At 46.3% G+C, this 20,838-nt stretch overlaps 1 protein-coding gene across 5 annotated transcripts in view; it reads left to right on the top strand.

Annotated features, from left to right (window-relative positions):
* meis2a (Meis homeobox 2a) overlaps window positions 1-19,857 on the top strand; it is a 78,878-nt gene extending 59,021 nt beyond the window's left edge. For 2 of the 5 annotated variants that reach the window (XM_084568608.1, XM_084568607.1), the window contains exons 10-12: window positions 11,711-11,769; window positions 13,525-13,635; window positions 17,632-19,857. In XM_084568608.1, coding sequence (XP_084424734.1) covers window positions 11,711-11,769; window positions 13,525-13,635; window positions 17,632-17,966 — 505 coding nt within the window. In that variant the 3' untranslated portion in view covers window positions 17,967-19,857. Of the gene's footprint in view, window positions 1-11,710; window positions 11,770-13,524; window positions 13,636-14,139; window positions 14,232-17,631 lie in introns of all 5 variants that reach the window. The other 3 variants (XM_084568611.1, XM_084568610.1, XM_084568609.1) reach the window with 3 other exon arrangements.
* The last annotated feature ends 981 nt before the right edge of the window (window positions 19,858-20,838 follow it).

Genomic DNA, 20,838 nt, shown 5'->3' with positions numbered 1-20,838 from the left:
TCGGGCGATCATGCACAATCATGCGAGCGCCTTTTTTTTTTTACTTGTTTTCCCATTACAAGCCCAAGACTCTCCAAGGCTGTGGAATTCTCCCAGCAAAGACGGCATGCGAGGAGAGCGAAGCCAGACGCGGCGAGATAGAGAGGCAAAGAGCTGAAAGAGGCATTACCGAGAAAGCATTAGAGAGAGAGATGGAGAGAGATGGGAGGAGGGAGGTCTTTGTACTTCTCTGCTCCTTTTGGCTCTTTTATTCCTCAACGGCTTGGTTTTATTGGTGGGTCGTTTAATAACAAGGGCTCTGCGTTTGAAATGAAGTCGGGCTGCGTTTGCGTGGGCTGGCCTCCCCTTCTTTTTTTTTTTATTTTAAGATGGTAATTTCTGTACTAGGGGTGAGAGAGAATACACTAGAGAGACTCCGAGGGAGAGCAAGAGGGTGAGAGTGTGGGAGAGGGAGAATTCAAGGAGAATACAAGGGAGGAAAGTAGGTTAATTTATTTCATTTGTGCTAAGAGAAGTTAAAACAAAAAAAAAAAATAGTGATAGTGAGGAAGAAAGTGTAGGATGCTGTTTTCATGAACAAGCAGCTTAATGCACACGGGCAGCCGGAGTAAGCTTGCTAGAATCTCCCTGCGCCTGAGGCCATCTGTGAGCAGAATAGCAATTTTATTACTTTGTCATTAAACCAATTTCACAGCAGTATTGTTTGTTAATGAGCAGCCGCAAACGAGCGAAGATGTCACGTACTAGAATAGCAGCAAGATTTGTGACCCCCGCGCTCGTCTGTCTCATTCTCCCAACCTGAGCCTCATTCTTATTCTTCCGCTCTTTCCGCCATCATCTTCTTTCTTAACATGCTTACTGTCATCCTTACTCTCTCTCTCTCCCCCTCTCTCTCTCTGCCATCCTCCCATCTTGCTCATGCCTCCCTTCCTCCCCTTGTTATAGAGGTCCCCGGCTCATAAAAGGGGGGAAACTGCTGAAAGATAAAATGCAAAGTCTATACAGTCAAGTCTCTGTTTATGAGCTTCCATTTGCCTTTAGAGCTCATTGGGACGAATGGTTCCTCCACAGGCTTTCAGGGCGTGCAGTTGGAAAGCCTGGCATATTGGCCTGTTATTTAGCTCTAAAACCTAACACGGCTGCCAGCGGCAAGTGCCAACAGAAGGACTAAGCATTTGAATAGGTGCATAAGTCCTTTGGATTGTATGCTGGATGATGTCATGGATTTCTCATCTGATTTTTCAAAGTTGTTCAGGCTTGATCGCTGCCTTTATTTTTCTTTTTTTTTTAATAGAGCATTTGATTAGGATTCAGTGCGGTCATGCATTTCAAGAAAAATCTAAATCAGTTTTGGCATGGTGTGTTTTAACAAAGGAAGCCGTGTGCTTCAGCTGCTGTACGGCGATGCTATATGTGTCTTTACGGCTCGTCACTCTGTTTATGTTTTTACTCCGGAGGTCAGTTGGCAGAGATTCTTGGCCTTTTTGTGGTTTATGACTGAGTGAGAGCCAGTGACACACACACACAGAGCAAAGAGAGAGAGAGGGAGAGAATTAAACCGAGGCCCCCAGAGGACCAGACAACCTGACAGAGTAGATTTGGAATAATTAGTTTTATCTGCTGAGGGAGATGGCCAGAGGAGATGTGTGTTAGCCACAGGGTGCTGCTATGGTGGTGAGTCGGGCGACTGGATGTTGTGCATGTGTGCGGTGTGTGTGTGTGTTTGGAAGGAGGGGTGGGGTGTGGAGGACTAAAAGGGATAAAGGTGACCAGGTGTAACAGAATGGCCTTGAGGGCGTGTGTGTGTGTTTGTGTGTGTGTGTGTGTGTGTGTGTGTGTGTGTGTGTGTGTGTGTGTGTGTGTGTGTCGGAGCCACAGAGGACAGGAGCTCCTTCTTTGGCTGAGCACTTTAAACTCCGTGAACCTCTAAAAGGTATTTTCTCTTTGTCCAGGCATGCTCATTCTCTCACCCTCTTTCTGTTTCTCTTTACCTCCTTCTTACACACTTCACATTCCCTCCATCCCTCTGTTTGGATGTGCTGCAACGCCGTGTAAATAAGCCTGATCTTAGCTTTGTTTGCGCGGTGTCACGTTCAACTTAACCTCCCTCCCGCCGTCCCTCCGCTTTAAAGCACAAGGTGTGTGTTGGGATACAGAACCGGAGAGAGCGAGTTGTAATCACATCCTGAACAACACCACAGCGTATTAATCTTACCTGTTGTGTGTGCGGATTTTTTGAAGCTGTGATTCATGGCCCTGTGCCCTCTGTGGCTTTGAGGTGTAGGCCAATAAGCTCATCATGGAGGACACTATAAATCAATATAGTCCTATGTTGGTTTAAGCCATGCTCTGCCCCAGTTCAGGCCTGTTATGGATGAGATATCGGTAGAGTTGGTGCCAAGCACAAAAGAGAAGGGAGAGGAGGAGGGAGGGAGTCAGAGGGCCTCTCCGCAAAAACAATCCAACCTTAATTGGAACGCGGCCCAAACTCTCGAACACATCCAACCCGGTAATTTGCAATTTGGGAGAGGTGAGAAATAAACGCTGCAGCTTGCCGCCACGTTCCCTCCATGCAAACGGAAACGCGGGCGCGCACTTTGATGAAGTTATCAGAGGTAGCAGGAGGAATTAGCCGCTATTAGCCACCCGTATAAAACATGCATAACAAGATGCAGAGATACAGAGGAAAAGCCGGAGAAGGGAGAACAGGGGGAGAACAATGTGGAGTATATTACCCTAATCTAGGGTTTCTCTATTCCCAGCCTTATGAATATTTATTCCCCCCATTACCGACGATGATGTTTCAATTGGGAGTCTGCGAGCATGTGAGGTGGGAGGGAGGGCGGCTTGAAATGCCTTTTTTCGTAGTGAGGGTAAAGGGTGTCTGCCTGTACCCCCCCAAGATATATCTGCTCTATCATCTTCTCGTTACGGCGTATGAGAGAGCTTTGTCAAAGGTATGAGGTGGAGAAAATACCAAGTCTCTAAAGTGATAAATCTGCCATTTGGTAAAAATATTCACATTTATTTCGACAACTGTGGCAGATCTGGATATTTTAATATTAACAAAATGAAATGAGATTTTAAGTCTTCTCTGTTCTGGACCCTTCATACAAACGAATCACTCTTGACAGTTCACAGGCTCAAACTCGAGCAACGGATTCTGCAGTGCGGGCTGAATAGACTACAGCTTTGTTGTATTTGTTTAAGGCTGTCACATATGAGGGAGACCAGTCAAAGCTGCACACAGTCAGTGGTGGAGCTGATCTGAGAGGCAGAGGGCTCGCTTCAGGCCACCAGGCACATCAGAGTCCCTGTGGTCTGCTCCACAGTGTCAGGGCTGTTTCTGCCAGCAGTCCCCTCCACAAACAACGGCTATTTATATCACTCGCCTGCTGCTGGGCTTTTTGGCCCTAAACCCTGCTTCTGACCGTGGCCGCGCATGTGTGTGTATGTGTGTGTGTGTGTGTGTGTGTCTGCTTGCGCACCCGTGTGTTCAAACGTATGTATGTCAAAGCGATTATGTGCAATTGAAACTCCGATTAATTATTCAGCAGGGAAGTCGGAGGCAAGCTGACAACATTTAACCGATGACTCTCGTGGTCACTAATATGTGCTAGACGCTCACTCAGACACATCATGGAAACGTGCCTGATGGAAACACTGCCGTCACATGCCGGGGACACAATGATGAGAAGATGATGACATCCCAGTGGGACGGAGGATCCTTTCCAAACATGCACGCTGAGTCCTCCGCTCCCCAGGTTCTTAAAGAAGCGCAGAGGCACCTAAACCCAGGCATTAGAGAATCTCTACAGTCTATCCTCTAGGTTTGGGTGTCACTTTTTAATTGCTCAAACCGCTGTGCATTTCCACTGCCCTACATTCACATTAATAGAAAAAACTAGGGAGAGCATGTTTATATATGTTTGAGGGCGGGGTGGAGAAAATGGGGGCACCTTCCGTGCAACCTCCCATTGCCTCTGCTTTCTGCATTTTTAGATTCAGGACCGTGAAACTGTGCGCACACATGTGTACGGCACATGCATGTTTGTGTGTGTTGCGTGGGGATGTAACTGTTGCTCATGGCGGGCCCCCCTCTTCTTCTCTTTGAGCCGAACCCATTACAGTCTTATAAAGGAGTGGGAGAAGAGAGACGTTTGATATGAAGCAAAGGAAATAGATTGGCCTTATTTCCTGCCTGGCTGCCGCAACGCAGACACTTGTGTTGCCTAGACGATGCAGGCAATTGACACTCAATTTTGTTTGAAATATCACGCCTCTATCATGTCATTATCAGCTTCCCCTGGTAATCCACAAAGCCGCCCTGTTTGATATCTGACAATAAGGGGGAGTCACGGAGTCATGGAATCTCTCACTCGATTACCAGGCAGAGCGAGAGGAGAAAAAAAAAAAAGGGGGTTTGAGAATGAAAGGGAGCAGAAGACGACGGAGCAAGAGACAAAGAGAGGGTGAGAGGAACGGAGATGGAAAGATAATGCAGAGAAGCTAAAAAAGTCATGCATTTGTATGATAGCGTGGGAGATGTGGAGGGAGCTGAGATCACACCATCCCTCCCCGAGAAGACCTACAAAGGGACAGCAAATCTGGTCAAAGTGGCACTCTTCTCAGCTGAGAAGGAGGACCGATGAGTACGCTGGGGTGATAGCAGTGCAGGGTTCTATCGCTTTATCCTCCTGCTCTCTCTCGTGTGTCTTACTTGCATATCCGTGTGAGTCAGCTAAACTGCTAGTATGTCTCTTTTTGAATTTCTTCCTGGCCCTGTATGAAAGCAGGAAGCCCTCGCAAGGTGAGAAGCTGTCTTGTGAGGAATGAGCTTTACCTTCCAGCGCTGATGGCCTCTGTCATGTCCCGTGTGCTGAAGCATTTGACGCAAGTTAATATTGGCCCAGGTATGCTGGTTGTTTTCAGGAACCCCTTCAAACAATCGAGAGCGCAGCTGTTGGTCCCTCAGGTCCTGGGCTGGCAGAAAATACCTTTTGTGCACCCACGCTAACGTTAATAAGGTGTTGTCTGAAGGGAGATAAGAAAGGAGGACCTCGCTAACAAGGTAGATTTGGATCAACTCTTTCTGTAATCCCATGTGTATTGGTGATAGTAATATAATAATACAGAATTCATGGGCAAAGGCGCCAACCTTCCTGGGAAAACGAGGTCGATTAAGGTAAACATTAGGGGACTGTCTGGAAGAATTAAACATAAGAAGAGATATTTCCATCGTTCCACTTAATTTTAGAAAACTGGTAGAGCTGGGGCAGGTTAGCCATGCCGGGTTGCTACAATAAGGTCTCTTTCATACAGGTGTGTTGACGCCTGGGGCAGGCTTGGCCTCAGTCCATTCCATTCACCCTGGCTGATTTGAACAATAACTATCATATCTCTTAAAAAGAGAAGGGAGGGTGAAGCGTCAAGACGGAGATGCCTGAAAGCTGTGTCGGGGCCAAGAAAAACCCCCGCTGCCGTTGTCAGAGCTTGTTGATGTTGTAGGGAGGAAGAAAAAATGTTTTTTTTTTTTTCTTTTTTAAAAAACCCCCACCCTCGCAACCCCCACATTTTTCCCTCCTCTCCTTTCTCTCCCTCCGCTTCTGTACTGGATTTTGTGCCGTAGGACAGAGTGTGGTGAGGAGACAGAGGAACAAAGTGCTGCTGTGTGGAGCAGCAGCTGCTGCTTGACGGATCAAAGGGGCAACAAGCGTGGTCTTCCTGGCCCAACGCTGCTCTGGAGGTGTTTGACGGACAGTCAGCAGCTGGGGCCGCACAGCCCGCCCTGTAGGGGTCAGGCTGCTGGACTGCTAGGCCCAGAGGTGACATGCCCTCACTGGACAGGGGGAAGAGGGGAGAAGGTGTTAGATGGGAGGGTAAATAGTGGGAGATGTCTATGTTTGTAGTTCAGTAGGGTGCTGCTGCCAGGATTATTTTTTCCCCATATTTCTATAAGATATTTACTCTTTTGTGACAAGTGAGTGAGTTTCCCACTTATTCATCATAATGCACAGGCTGGAGATTTTAAGCGATCACTAGCCTAGCATTGCACCCCACACTGCAGTATTCCACCTCTTTGGTGCTGACAGAGAATCGGAGCGAGAAAAGCGAGACAGAGAGCGAGCGTGCCGCAGTGCTATTGATTTATTTTAATTAGCTCCTCGTTAAATCTTGTCAGTTTGCAACACAAATATATAATTCTTTGTCTGATTTTCCACTGGAGTCTTAATGACTCGTACTCCCCGGGTTTCAGAGAGAAATGACTTCTGCAGCTAGACTGACAGAGCAACGCAAATGTTAGTCATATAGGGCTGAGGGGGGGATGCCACAAATGGGCAATGAGCGGAGTAATAAAAAGGGAAAGAAAAACAGGTCAGTGAAAGTCCATGGAGGAGAGGTGAAACAGTCCCCCTTTCAGAGGCAGACAAAAGAGTGAGTGTGGGGGGGGCGGTTGGGGGGGGGGGGCTGTGGAGGCACGGTGGATGAGAGAACGAGGGAGAGATAGACAGAGGTAAAACTATGTAAACACAGTGGCTGCCCTAAACGTGGGCCCTCTCTGACGTTCCTAAAAAACGATCCTGCCTCGCTTCGCTTCGCTTCACATCTGCACTAAATCAAACACGGGGGTGAGGTAATGTTCAGCCGGCGCATGTCTCTTGACTCCTGTTTTAACTTAAAGAAGGGAAGGAGGGATAGAAAAAGGGAAACTCTGTCTCTGATAGGATGAGCTTGAGGAAGCTTCCTCGTTCCTTCCCTATCTCCCTGTCCTCTATCTCCATCCCGGAGCATCGGAGCCCGTGAAAAGCTCCTTTGAGATAGTTTATGATAAACCCACAGATATTGTGGGTTCAGTCTGGTGGCAAACTGTGTATAAACTGTTAAAAGGGGCCTGCCTGGACCATGTGAGCTGATTAAATCACTGTTGTTGACACTACAGTAGATCAGTGTTGGAGGTTCAGTAGCCCCAGACTGCCCCACCGCCTGACCGGACCATAATTAGTGTTTGCTTATACTAAACACACCCACCTCATGGGGTTAATTTGCATGCACTTCCTGGTCAAAGGACATTGAGAGTTTTTACTCCTTGCACTCAGTCGTTCTTTTTCAGGGGGGTGGTGATGATCAAACTAAAGCCTTCCTTCTTTGATTCCATTCAGTTGTGACTCAATTGCTGGGGGTTTGGAATCTTTATTTCTGTCTGAAGCGGAAGTATGGAAGCAATGAGCTTTAATAGGAACCAGAGGACAGTCGTGTTTGCAGGCAGCGATCATGGATTGAGTTCAGCACGTTCTTGTTCAGATTGTGTTGCGTCTAAGCTTCGTGCAAAGACAGACAGATGGACAGACAGACAGGGGCCCAGGAATTTGACTGACAAACGGAAACTTGCCCCCCCCCCTCCACCCACCCTTCTCCTTGGCATATGAGCTTTCAAAATGGGTGTGTGCAGGTCAGCCATGAAGGCAGTAAACTGTCAACGATTTCTGTGTCACGATTTCAAAGCGGCCCTCTCCTCTGCTGCGCGCTCTACGGCGCTACGTTTCGAGCAGCAGCCTTCTTGGAATAGATATGTTCAGTGTTTCTCTCTTTCCCTCTCCTGTCTCACTCCGGCTCTGGCTCGGTTTCTTTCTTTCATCACAAACTCGTCAAACGAGTGACCCCACTCCTGATTGGCTGGGTTTTCCCCTCACGATCTCCATGGCAATTGGCTAGCCGAGCAGCGAGGCTCTCTCTCCGTCTCGTCTCCCGCCCTCCCTCTCTCTCTCTTTCGCTCTCTTTATCTCTCTCTCTCTCTCTCGCTCTCTGTCTCTTGGCTGTGCTCCAGGCTAGGGTGGTTTGGCATGACAATTTCTCAGGGAAGGAATGCTGACAACAGGAGCGAGTTACCAGGTGTGGCTGCAAGTCAGTTAACCAGAAACAAGGCCTTTCTGACAGATTGAGATGAGGAAGTAAGAAAAAAAAAAAAAGAATAATGACGAGCGCTGAGTCAGACGGACTGGTTTGCTGTGATTACATCTTCGAACTTACAGTCTCCCGCAGCATTTGTCAACATGCAAAGCCCTTCTCTTTTATGGCGATGCAGTGAGTTTGCTGCATTGAAGGGAAGTCTCATAAAGCTGAAGGACTTGACTTCATAAAAGCGAAGCACAGTGTATGTTTAAGTATTATGTAAGTTCCCCATCAAATCTTCTGTGTCCTACTACGTCTTACCCTCACCCCCCAGCACACTCGCATACTGTACATACTGGGTATGGCATAACATTGAATGCTAGCCAGGGTATTTAACACCTAAAGAGGCACTCTCTGAAGCTCCCCCCTTGCGAGAGAGAGCACATATTAGTAGTCAGGGATGCTGTGTTGATTCAGCCTAGTGGAGACTCTGTGTCAAGTGGCCTCCTGCTGCCATGGCTCCATCATTCATAGCTGCCTGTTATTTTCCTCTGCGACCTGCACAGCGACAACGCTCGGCGCACCGGTGAACTTGCCGGTCGCCGTCGGCCGTCGGCCGTCCGGCGGCGACGCATGTTGCATTTGCACGTATGCATGTGTTGGTACACATGCAACCCTCACACCATTTCAGGGCATGTCAGCGGGAAGTGCTACTGTGGGCCAGTTGGCGGTGGCGTGTGAAGAATGTGCTGACATGCACCGTACACACATATTGACTGACACGTGAATACATATTCACATGCATGCTCCAAAGCGTACTTAGCACTGCAAGTGTAGTTTTTGATATGCAACTTGAAAATGTGTTTAAGACTCATTGGCTTAAACCAGCTGCTCGCATTAAACAGCAGTGGACTGCTGCCCCCACTAGCCCACTTTCTCCTGGGGTATTGTACACATTCTGAGCTGTATCCCAACGAATGACCTCCACACGACCCCCTAACCTTGCCTTTAATTATTTGTTTGAAGACAGCATGGAGTTCCCATGCTGAGAGGTACTCTGTGTACTGTGTGTGTGTGTGTGTGTGTGTTTCTGCGCTCTAACACTGAGCAGAGGCAGGCCATAATAAGCTAGGCCACCAGATGTAGATAATAAAACATGGGCTTTGGGTTGGAGGTTTTCAGCTAGTGTCCCCTGTGAGCCTCCTGTGTTCTGGTTAGCCTACGGACACACTGGCGGTAGTTGTGGTCATGTTCATGGTGTCGATGTGTGGATTTACAGCGTGCACGTATGTTTTAGCGAGCGGTTTAGGAATTCTGAGTCCCTGCGGTCAACCTCTGTGTCTCTCCCAGGGCTTCGGGTCCTCAGATCCATCCATCTGACCGTCCGTCCAAGTTTACTGGCCGTCATCTCTGGAGGATTCCTGGTGTGTTGTTCTAAGCACACTCCATTAGCAGCTCACGGGTCGAGGGAAAACAGTGTTATCAGGCCTGGCTCTGATAATCTCAATTGGCTTTACTCAGACTGATAAAAGGTGCTCTAAGGCCACGAGAGGGGCCCTTGGTCAACCCCCACCACCCCCCCACTCCCTTCAGTGCACCTCATCGCCTGCCGGTTACTGTGGCAACTTGTTTAGCGTGCAAAAACAGAGCCTTTGTGACCGTGTGGTGTGATACGGTTGTAGTTAGCCAATAGGGAATGCAGACAAGAAGACAGCCTGTTGGAAGCAGACTGTAGGGAACATATTTGAATATCCATATTATGTTATTATATGTATATACGGGAATGAACTGTGAGCACAAACGATCTGTATACTTTAAGTCATACGTTTTCTGTAAAAGTAATCTGAAAACGACTCTTTGATCCTCCAGTATGTTCAGATATACCTTCTCAGTCACTGGAAACCATATGGTCAAATTTAGCACCTGGGAAGAACGTTCCTAATATTATGTGTTTATGGTTATGACCTAGAATAGGTAAGAATGCACATGGTTGTGATTTTGTGCGTCTAGAAAAGGAGAAAGCAGGACATATATTTTGGCAAGCCTCGCACTCTGTGCTTCGAGAGTGAGCATGATACCAGGAATGTCTCTCTGTTTACTTGCTCAGCTGGTTTTGATGCTGGAACCGTCTTCCTCTTTTAAGCACTGTAGGCATTTCTGACAGCATAGCTGTCTAACAATGCTTTGTCCCCTTTGTTCTATGAGAAAATACTTTCACAGTTAATAAAACATAATCCTCAGTCCTCCCTTAAATCCTAAATCATGCATTACAATCATATAATTTCCAGCCTCATTCCTTCCTTCCTCCTCTTTTCGTTCTCCCTTACTCTCATGTGGACGCGTTTCATCTTTTTCTCTCGGGGGCCCGCAGCACCCCTGCGTACCTGCACTCTGGATGCCCCCTGGCAAATGAGCACAGCGTCTCTCTTTTCCCAACCGTGCATTTTGTACGTTTAACCATGTCACTTTGAGCCAGGCAGATTACAGGCGTTTAAGTTCATTGGAGAAGGTAAGGGCAGGTATCAGGGCTTCATGGGGGATTAGGAGCCCAAATTGGTTCCAGCTCTCCCTGCCTTCTAATGACCAGTTCTTCAGCTGTATTGATGGTGCCATGGCCCGTATGTTAGAAGAGGGCGGTGAGGCCTTTTTTTTTTTTTTTTTTTTTGGATCCAGCAAAGGACTTCATGCTGGACGGCTCCGACGTGATTTGAAACCCCTCTTTAATATCAACCACATGGTGGTACATGTAGCGCTACGTCAACCATGTATTACTAAGTTCATGAAAGTGAATGAGAGTGGGCCTGAACTAGAAAAGCGGGCGAAAGAGGAAGAAAGAAAGAGAGAAAGGTGGAAAGTTTGCTTGGCCTGACTGACCGGCTTGGATTTGACACAGCCCAAGGCATCCCATTCTAAGTTAAAAAGGTTGCCCCTGGCTGGCAGTCACCTCCAGATGACCTCCGGCTCTACGCTGGAAAAGCCGCAGGAGCAAGGCTGGCCGGGGAGGCTTTGTGGAGCTGCACTTATTCGCTGCTGTGGCGGTGATAAAACTTCAGACAGCCTAATTGATGGGCTCACTGACATAACAATACCTTGTGAAAGCACGGAGTGGCCCATGCCTGGTCCTCATTTCTAGACAGCTGGAAGGGGAGCGGAGCCCCCTACAATGCGGCCAGAGTGGGGGTCCCACAGGGGGAGGGTGGAGGTGGAGGTTATAGGGTGGAGCGCTGGGGCGCAATGAAAGGAACCATTTGTATCCTGCGCTTTGCTAACCCGACTTACTTACTTTGAAATGCCGATACATGATAACGCTGCTACGTTTTGGAGAAAGACATGTGGGCAGGATACTGTACGCTGTGTGTAAAGTTGGAGTGTGTTGTTTGCAACTGGCTGCAGGAGTGACTGAGAAAGAGAGGGAGAGAGAGATGTGCCATGTTGAGGGTTCTTCTGTGCCCAAGTTGCACTTAATACTTGAGGAATGTCTCCCAGGTGCCCATAGCAACCAAACGTAATCAAAAGCTTTATTAAAAGAGGGGGGAATAGATCATAAGGAACATTAAAAGTATCCCTCACTGGGTTCCCAAGTCAGCACACAATTGCCCTTTTGTTTGTTGCTGTTTTGTTGTGCGCGCCTCTCTCAAGGACTCGGAGGCTAATGTAGCCATTAAGTCATGCAAAACTGTTTTGTCTTTGTGGAGGCTTGTGATGAATCTTTCCGAGTGTGAATGCAGGAGTGATTTAACGTTTGTTTTCCCTCTTCTCTTGTGTTTTTTTCCTCTCTCTCTCTCTCTCTCTCTCTCTCTCTTCTCTCTCTCTGTGCCAGGTTTATTAACGCCAGGAGAAGAATAGTACAACCCATGATTGACCAGTCAAATCGAGCAGGTAAACAAAAAGACAGAGAGAAACGCAACCGTCCAGCTGCTCTGCAGTAGTGTAGCTGCTTCTTTCCTCCTGCATGAAGACACCCTTTTCCAAATTCTTCACTGGCAAGCGCATCATGCCTGGAGCCCGGGTTTTTATTTATTTCTTTTATTTCTTTTAAGGGAGCGTCCTACACCCACTCTACCCCCCAAAATCCAATCTACTCCCTCCTTCTCCTCTCCCTCCGTTCATTCCCTCTTCCATTTTCTCAATGAGATGTGTTCAGCAGTGGTGCGGGCCGTTTGCTGATTGACTCTAATTGGAGATTTCCCAGTCTAAGTGGAGAGAGAGGTATATTAGCACTCTCTCTGTGAATTACTAATTGGACACAAGAGGAGTGCCAGAAACGCTAGCAGCAATTTATGAGTTATCTCCTTTTTCAGTCTGCTTTGTTTTTGATTTTTTTTTTCCCCCCTCAGTCCGGGGTTAAGGAGGGGTTCCCCTTACTATTTCTGCTGCATTTTTTTTTTAGTTTGTTCCCCCAAGAATACCCTCATCTGAATGTTGATCTTAAATGGTCATTCAGGCAGATCGCATTTTTGGGCTCATTTATAGTCACGTAAACAACCCTTAAGAAGGAGAAGGACTTTTAATCCCTCGACTAAATCTGATCTCGCGCTTTGATTTGCCATCTATCCGATACAGAAAAGGTTTATATTGTTCGCTGATAACAAACTCATTTTCCATATCTATTGTGGTCAGATTGCAAAAAGCACAAACCGAGCAGTAAACACACGTCACTCAGTGATCCCGTGGAATGATTCAGTCACCCTGTAAGCTTCATTGACTGTGGCATTACCAAAAAAAAAAAAAAAAGAAGAAGAAGCCGAGCAATTTGTCTCAGGGAGGGAAAAGCTGTTTTTGTTGATTAGCAAGCTCACCGTCTCGTAAAGATTCCTACGCGCTGGGGTGGAGATCGCTCAAACAAACAACATGAGCCGTGATTAAAAAAAAATAAAAAAATAAAAAAATGAGATGCGCTCGCGAATGTGGGCGTCTCTTTCCTCTGGTGGTGAATATTTGACACGCGTGCGTCTAATGTGCGCCGATCAGCAATCTGCACAAACGCAGCATGACTAACATCTCCCCCTAATCTTTGCGAATTACAGATTATCCAAGATAATGCTGTTATACCACCAGAATGAACTGTTTTCTGCAGTCTCCAAAGAGCATTAGTTCATTAAGGCTAATAATAAGCAAAACAAGATGCAGCTAAGCAAAACGAATGCTACTGTGTCCTCTGTATCTCGGCAGATAATCAGGTGAATCGCTGATAGCGTGGAATAATTTGGACGTTTGAGGATTATCTACGTGTTTAGAAGTGTATGTCATGTTCTCCTTAAGAGGAAGACTCCGGGTGAATTGCCTGCCATGGCAGAAATTCCTCTCATCCTGTCAAACTGCATGCTTCCTTCTCTCGGTCGGAGAACAATGTATCTCCTGTGAGTGTGGTTTTGAATGACACTGGCTGCGCGTACGCACTAGTGCGTGCTTGTGTGTGCGTGCGTGTGTGTGTGTGCACTTGCACGTGTAAGGACCTACTGTATGCGTGTTTGCATGCCACGCGTCAGTCAATGCGGTCCACAAACATGAGCACAATGTCTTACAGTATGTTTGGGCTGGAGCTGAGACAATTGCTGATTGTCTGGTGTGTTTTCTCTTCTTCTCCCCTCCCCCTCCTCCCCCTTTTCATGTCCACGTTTTGACTACAATCAGGTTTTCTTCTTGATCCTTCAGTGAGCCAAGGAGCAGCGTACAGTCCAGAGGGCCAGCCAATGGGCAGCTTCGTGCTGGACGGTCAGCAACACATGGGGATCCGACCAGCCGGTAAGTCCGCCCCCCACCTCCCTTCACCTTCGTCCCACCTCCCCGCCCCGTCATGCCTGCTTTACCAGACACTTTTCAACAGTTTTCAACCGCTGGTTATCGCGGAGCTGATCGACACTGATCCTCTTGCCTGTAAGCATGAGATTTAGTCACCTCAGCATGGAGCAGGTCCCCAAGTCAGCCACACAAACCTAATACTAACCACGATAACACTTCCCTTTAAAAGTTCCCTCACCAGTCTACTGCCTGCCTTGCTTGTGTTTTTTTTTGTTTGTTTTTTTTACCTCTAATCACACACATCAGGGTAAATCACTAATGTTCATAACAAAGGGATCAATGGGATGCAAAATAAAAAACTCCTAAGTCTTCACACTTTTCTGCTCCTTCGTCGTTTTCCATCTGAACCTAACCAACCTCGACCTTTCTATCAGTGGGTCTCTGACCTCTCTGTGATTCAAACTCCCGCTGACCCCTTTTTTTCTGGCATTTATCTCCTCTTTCCAGGGCCTATGAGTGGAATGGGGATGAATATGGGCATGGATGGGCAATGGCACTACATGTAACATCCATCTTGTAACGCAAAGAAAAAGGGGGAAGTAAGTACTGGGCTCTTCTCTTTGTTTTTTTGTTTGTTTTTTTACACTTTGGGGCTGTGGGTTTTTATTTTATTTTCCACCCACAATTCCCTTTCACTTCACCGGCACAGCCGCTTCTCACACTGGCCGCGATTTTACAGCAAGCTCTGACCACCCACCCCACCTCACCCCTTCCTCCTCCTCCTCCTCCTACTCCCCAGCAACAACTATCAGCTAGCACACAGGAGGGGCTGTTGTAGCAAGATGCTTTAAGAGTAGACAGAGGGGCCAAGAATGAATTGAAGACTTGAGAAAAGACGGAGCCATCCTGGGACAGAGAGGACCCCGACTTGTGGCGCCAGACAACGGGAACAACAACAGAAGAAGTGCGGGGGGGGGGAGGATGGGGATGAGGGGGGAGAGAAACAAACCTGGCATGGCGTGCGCAAATTTATTTATCACAACAGCGCCATCGCTCTCCCCATCTTGGACAGCCAATGCAAATGTTGGACATTTAGGGAAAAAATAACATCTCCTGGGGAAGGGGCTGACAGGGAGAAATTAAGCAGGCTCCAGTGAAGCGATAAAGAAGGAGAAGTGAAACTGTCCTCCGAGTGACATAAATCTGTCTGGGGAAGGATTGATGCCCAAATTATCTTATATGCAAAGACGGGAACACCGCAGTACATTACGGTCCCTGAGCGAGATATACGGGCCGTGGGTGACACGGCCGATCCTTCACTGGGGGTTTGGTTTGAGCTGTGTAAAGGGAGGAATGAGTGCGTGGCGGCGGCGGCAGTGGTGTGGTGGCGGCGGGGGGGTTGGCCGTGTGTTTTGATTATTTTTTACTGGAGGGAGACGATTTAAGGGGGGGGCGGGGGCCAGCGACTAGCCTGACCCGAGACTCGCAGACAAGAGCTGTGAGACACTGGGATAAATTTATAAGGCTCTAGACACACAAGCAATGCACACCGTGTGTGTTATAACGGAGTGGACATCTTTCACACATACAGACACCGTCTCTCTGTGTCACTGTTTAGCTGTCTCTCTCTCAATCTCTCTCTCTCTCTCTCTCTCACACACCAGCGCAGACCTTACACAGCTAAATGGCGGCGGTCTGATTAAGCCGGCCGTTATGCCACAGTGCTGACATTTGAAAAATCAAGACATATCACATCCCAAAGGCGGCGGGGCAGACGAGATTTTATTTAACACCTAAACTCCCTTGCCCAATGAGGCACAATATAATAACACTTACCTTGATTAAAAGAACCCTTTATATGGAAATGGAGGCTGGATTTTCCGAAGGGTCACAGCGGCAATTCTGCCGACAAAGATCATTTCACCCCTCTAGTCCTCGCTTCCTCTCCCTCTCTCTCTCTCTCTCTCTCTCTCTCTCTCTCTCTCTCTCTCTCTCTCTCTCTCTCTCTCTCTCTCTCCCTTCCTCCGTTTCCCTCTGTCTCTCTCGTCCCCTCCTGTCTTTGCTAATGGCAGCAGGAGGGGGAGAGAGAGAAAGAAAAAAAAAAAAAAAGGCAAATCAGGAAGCAATGTTCCCTAAAACAGCCACACAGAGACAACATTTGCTCAGGTTGGCTAATTCTTAATATAGGCCTATATAATTTTGAGACTATTTAATTACGTAACATACTTTATGCTTCATGACCAATTACATTAATAGCTTAATACAGAGGAATATTATCCTCTCTTGATTTGATTACACAGCCTCACAATATGGTATATTTGGTACTTAATTATGGCCAGCCATTGAGCAGGAGCGCTGCGCCATAACAGACGTGCGCAGGCGGCTATAGGGAGGCAGGCGCGCAGAGATGGGGAGAGATGGGGAGAGAGAGCGGCCCGGTGTGTCCTCAGTTATTGTCTTCGGATGGTTTTACCACTCTTGTTAATAAAGGAGAGGGGGGGGGTCTCAGATCTACTTAACGGAATGACTGCAGCTTACAAGACTAGAGATTACCAGCTTACAGTGTCAAAAACATCTGCCGGGCCTTTTAACAGGAGCTGCTCTAGGTTATATGGAGGTGAGGGCGCCCATCATACCCTAACCCACTGAATGATTTATTTATTTTATGACCCCGGTAGTGAGGTTTTAAGAGACCTGCCCTGACAAACACTTGCATTTCAAATGAACTGACATGGAAAGGGAGTTTTTTTTTAAGAAAACGGCACAGCTTTCAAACCACTGAGGCTGGTCATTAATCTTGGCCTTTGCTGTCCCTCTCTCCTTTCTGTCCTCCTCCTCTTCCCCTTACCGGGGCCCTCCAGTGTAATTTCTTAATTGCAGTGTACTAAGGTGGAGGAATGCAGAGAGTGAGCATGCCTAGTGACCTTGCAGCGACCTCTCCCCTCCTATTACAGCTTCTAATCCCCCAGGGGTTCACATTACAAAGCAGGCCAGCACAGACCCAATCCCAGACCCAGGCCCCCTGGCTCCAGCGGGACCTCCTGCTCACTTGTCTCTCCCCAAGGTCCAGGCCTCTGGACCAGCCATGTTCCCATACTCCAGTCCCAGGCTCCAGGAACAAACCCCCCCCCCACTTCTTACTCTTTTCTTCCTGATTACAACAAACAGCCATGCGAAAAGCCAAACAGTGGCACTGCTGAGCCAGCTCTGTGTCCCGGGTCCTGTCACAGTGTGAGAGATGCCAGCCTGCTGAGGTCTCCACACATATGAAGTAGAGTCCATCTTAAGGGACATCAACATACCGCACCTCCTTTTCCTTTCCTTTCTCTTCCCGCTTCCTTTTATCTTTGTTGCTCTGTCTTTGCGGCTGTTTCCCGCTCCCTTTCTTCTCGCAAAACCCACACTCCGTGCATCCATGAGCGGCACTTTGTTTTGCTTAAAATGCTCTCATTCAGGGCTGGAAACAAGCCTTTAATGTTCGCTGTCTTGGTGATACAACTAACTGAGTCCTAAATTATTTAACAACTTCTGTAAGGGATTCTAAATCAAATATGTTCACAGAGCCACGGCCCCATGAGAGAATGCCTGTTCGGTTTGTCACTAAATTCAGCTGGGGAATTGACTGTTCCACTTGTAAAAGTATTAGCACTTCTCCACATCAATACGCCTGCTTGGTTTTCCTCACATCCTCCAGGACTACAGTGTCTGTGGATGACTGAGGATCATTTTCCAACCTGAGACCTGACCACAACGCTATTGGGCATTGTAAACCACTCACCATGGCCTAAAATAGCCCAGCGCAATAATGTCTCTCTTTACTTCTAGAGGCTAAAAGCTCTGTAGTCACAGACGCAGTGTCATAAAATCCGCTAAGCTCTTTGTTGGTGAAGTTGAGTTTAAATTGAATTAAGGCCTGTTAATGGAGAACGAGCATGTTGGAGCTGCAGCGAGGAAAACTGTTTTATTGACCGTGTAAATAAATGTCTCTCTTTCTCTCAGGTCTGCCAGGCATGCCAGGGGAGTACGTACCTCAGAGCGGTCCTATGGGCATGAGCATGGCCCCATCCACCTACGCCAACCCCCACCAGATGACATCTCACCCTTCCCAGCTCCGACACGGACCCCCTCTCCACGCGTACCTGCCCGATCACCCCCACGCCCACCACCCTCACCACCACCACCACCACCACCACCACCACCCTCACCACGCCATGCTGATGCACGGAGGACCCTCGTCGCACCCGGGAATGGCCATGTCTGCACAGAGACCCCCTTTGCTCACTCCCATTGACCCCAGTACTGGAGGACAAGGCCTGGACATCCATGCCCAATAGTATAAGGGAACTTTGCTACCAAGACAACAGCAGCTACTACAAGACAACACTAAAAGAAGAAGAAGAAAAAAAAAGAAAGCAGCAGCCCACAATAAATCCTATTTTGAGACTATTTTTAAGAATAAAAAGCAAACCCTTTTGACCAGAATTTGACACTAAAGAAACAGAATTCCAGATGAGCTGTGATAATTATTATTATTATTATTTTTTTTTTTTTTAAAAGAAAAAAAAACACTTGTCAATTTTGTTACTTTCATCCGAACGGAGGACCAAGCTGACAAGAACACTTTGTAAAGTCTTGGGCTTTTGGTAAAGATCAACAGAGGATGCTTTGACGTACACGTGTGCGAAAGAACGGACAGATGCACACGCTCGAAAAGACGCCACACACACACACACACTCTCTTCGCACAGCCACCCGCGCGCCGTCATCAACGCGTTGAGTACACTTTCATGTGACGCGCTCAAACGCTCCTAAAAATAATACCAGAAAAAAGAAGAAACAACGGAAAGACTCCAAGAGTTATAACTACTGTAGTATAAAAAGTATAGATAAATAAGTTAAAACTTGTGCATTTTTTTTTTTTTTTTTTTTTTTTGATCACATGGTTTATGTTTCCTGAGCTAGTTTTAGAATTAAAGGTTAACCTTTTCTCTCTCACACTGTGTGTGCTCCTTCCTGGAGGAGAAACTGTCTCGCAGCACAGCACTATAAAAGAAAAAAAACAAAAAACAATAAGAAGATGGAACATCTCAAAAAGGCTCCAAACCACAGAGGGCAATCAGGTCCTGTTCCCCCCCCATAAGAACAGGGCATGATGGGAAAAGGCTGCTAAATGACACCGGATCTCTCCAGAAGATTCAGTTTGAACATTTGTCATGCCCCTCTTTCTCTCTCTCTCTCTTTTTCTTTTTCTTTTTTCTTTCGTTCATGAATGAATGTTGCCCTGTAGGTTTTAAAGGAAAAAAAAATTGTTTGCCCAAGCACTGGATTGTGTTGGTTTTATACATTTTTATTTTAATATTATTTTATTTTTTTGTACCCTGGACTCTCATCGCTCAGAGCCTATTGAAGGAAGCTTAATAGTGGAAAAGCAACATCCTGCGGCGCTTCTTTACCTGCGGATCAACACTCTTGCCATAAGGACAATGCTGACACAAACGTTGATTCTGTGGCACTGGAGAAGCATTTTGATGGTTGATGCACCAAAAAACCTAAAACTAAAAAAACTAAAAAAAAAAAACAAACAAAAAAAAAAGAAAGAAAAAAAACTTAAATTATGAACTCAATGCTTTTTTTCGGGAGGGGGGGGACAGGGGGGCGGGAAGAAAAAAAAGCTGAGAGAATATTGTAACAAACTTCGTACAGAGTTCAGTCTATTAATTGTTTCATGTTAGATATTCTATGTGTTTACCTCAATTGAAAAAGAATGTTTTTGCTAGTTTCAGATCTGCTGTGGCATTGATATTGTATGTCCATGAATTCCTTCCTTTTTCAGCACGTGTTCCTCACTAGATGATAAGATGCCGTCTCCCTTAAGCTTTGTCAAAAATACATTAAATACTTGTATGAGGACTGTGACGTAATGTTTAAAAGGTGTTCAGTCACAAATGCTGTAATAAATATTTCATTTTTGATTTTTGTTAGATTTTTGTGTGATTAACTGTGTTACATGCAAAGTCTTAATTCACCTTTTCCACATTTTGACCAACCGGACTGGTCTAATAAGTATCATTATTAACAACAATAACAACAATCTGAAAAGCTGTTTACGGACGTTGTTGCCTGTTCGAGTCATTTTCTTGCCGATGCTCATAAAAAAAAAACACACCAGCTCTCACTTTTCCTTCCAGCACTCTGTTTGCAGAAGCTTGTTTGAAACCAGACTGCCCGTTGATGTGTTGAGTGCCCTCTTAAAATGACAATAACAAATTATGGCTGAAATACGTCGTGCCAAGGCAATTTATTTAGGCGCACAAATGCATCCTCCACATGATAAATAAGCAGGAGATGCAAATTAAGGGTGCAAATTACACAGCAAATTCATCAGCGACCCATCTCAGTTTTAGACCAAAAGATGGTGTAAGTGGAGGTAAATGGGAACAGCTGACTGAGGACTCTGGTCCACTGGCACAGTAAAGAAAAATAAATTCAATTTTCTGAAGGGGATATATTTGATATTTGATGATTCATTTGGTTGAGTTTAAAAATAAATGATTTAAGTAGCAAAAAAGATTTTAGATTGTTATGCCACTATTCAAAGGTATCATATAAAACATTTAAAGACAGAATATTAAGTTGATATATATCTATAAATATATATATATATATAATCATCCTTAACTGTATCTCTGCTCGTTCAAACAATAGAGCAATGATTTCCCCCAGAATAATTGCTCCTGCTCTGAGATCCACGGCTGGCCCCTTTCTCTCTCTGTGTGTGCTCGTTTCTGCCGTTTTGCAGCGCCGCCTGTCGGCCCAATGTGGCACTGCCGTCCGGGGGTACACACACAGATGAGCTTTGATGGGCTATCTCCTCTCTCTCTCTCTCTCTTCCTCTATCTCTTCGCCTGTGTCTGCCCGCGGCCATCCAAGTCACAGCCTTAAAGCAGAAATGACAACATCGCTCTGGCTGAAATATTTTTCTCTCCTCCGCAGAGGAGTGGAAACTTTTTCTATGTTGCGTTCAAGTCTTTAAAACATTATTATTATTGCTATTATTGCTTCTGTTTTTTTTATTTTTTTATTGAAGTGTTTTACTGCAAACCACTGATTAATTCCCATGTGGCACAAATATAATAAAACCCAGCAATAATAATTATAATAATAATAATTATAATAATAATTTAAGTTGATTTTATTAATTGTATT

This window comes from Chelon labrosus, assembly GCF_963514085.1.
Source record: "Chelon labrosus genome assembly, chromosome: 20".
Taxonomy (NCBI): domain Eukaryota; kingdom Metazoa; phylum Chordata; class Actinopteri; order Mugiliformes; family Mugilidae; genus Chelon; species Chelon labrosus.
Note: the sequence above shows the minus strand (reverse complement) of the source record. Positions and strands in the feature narration are given on the sequence as shown.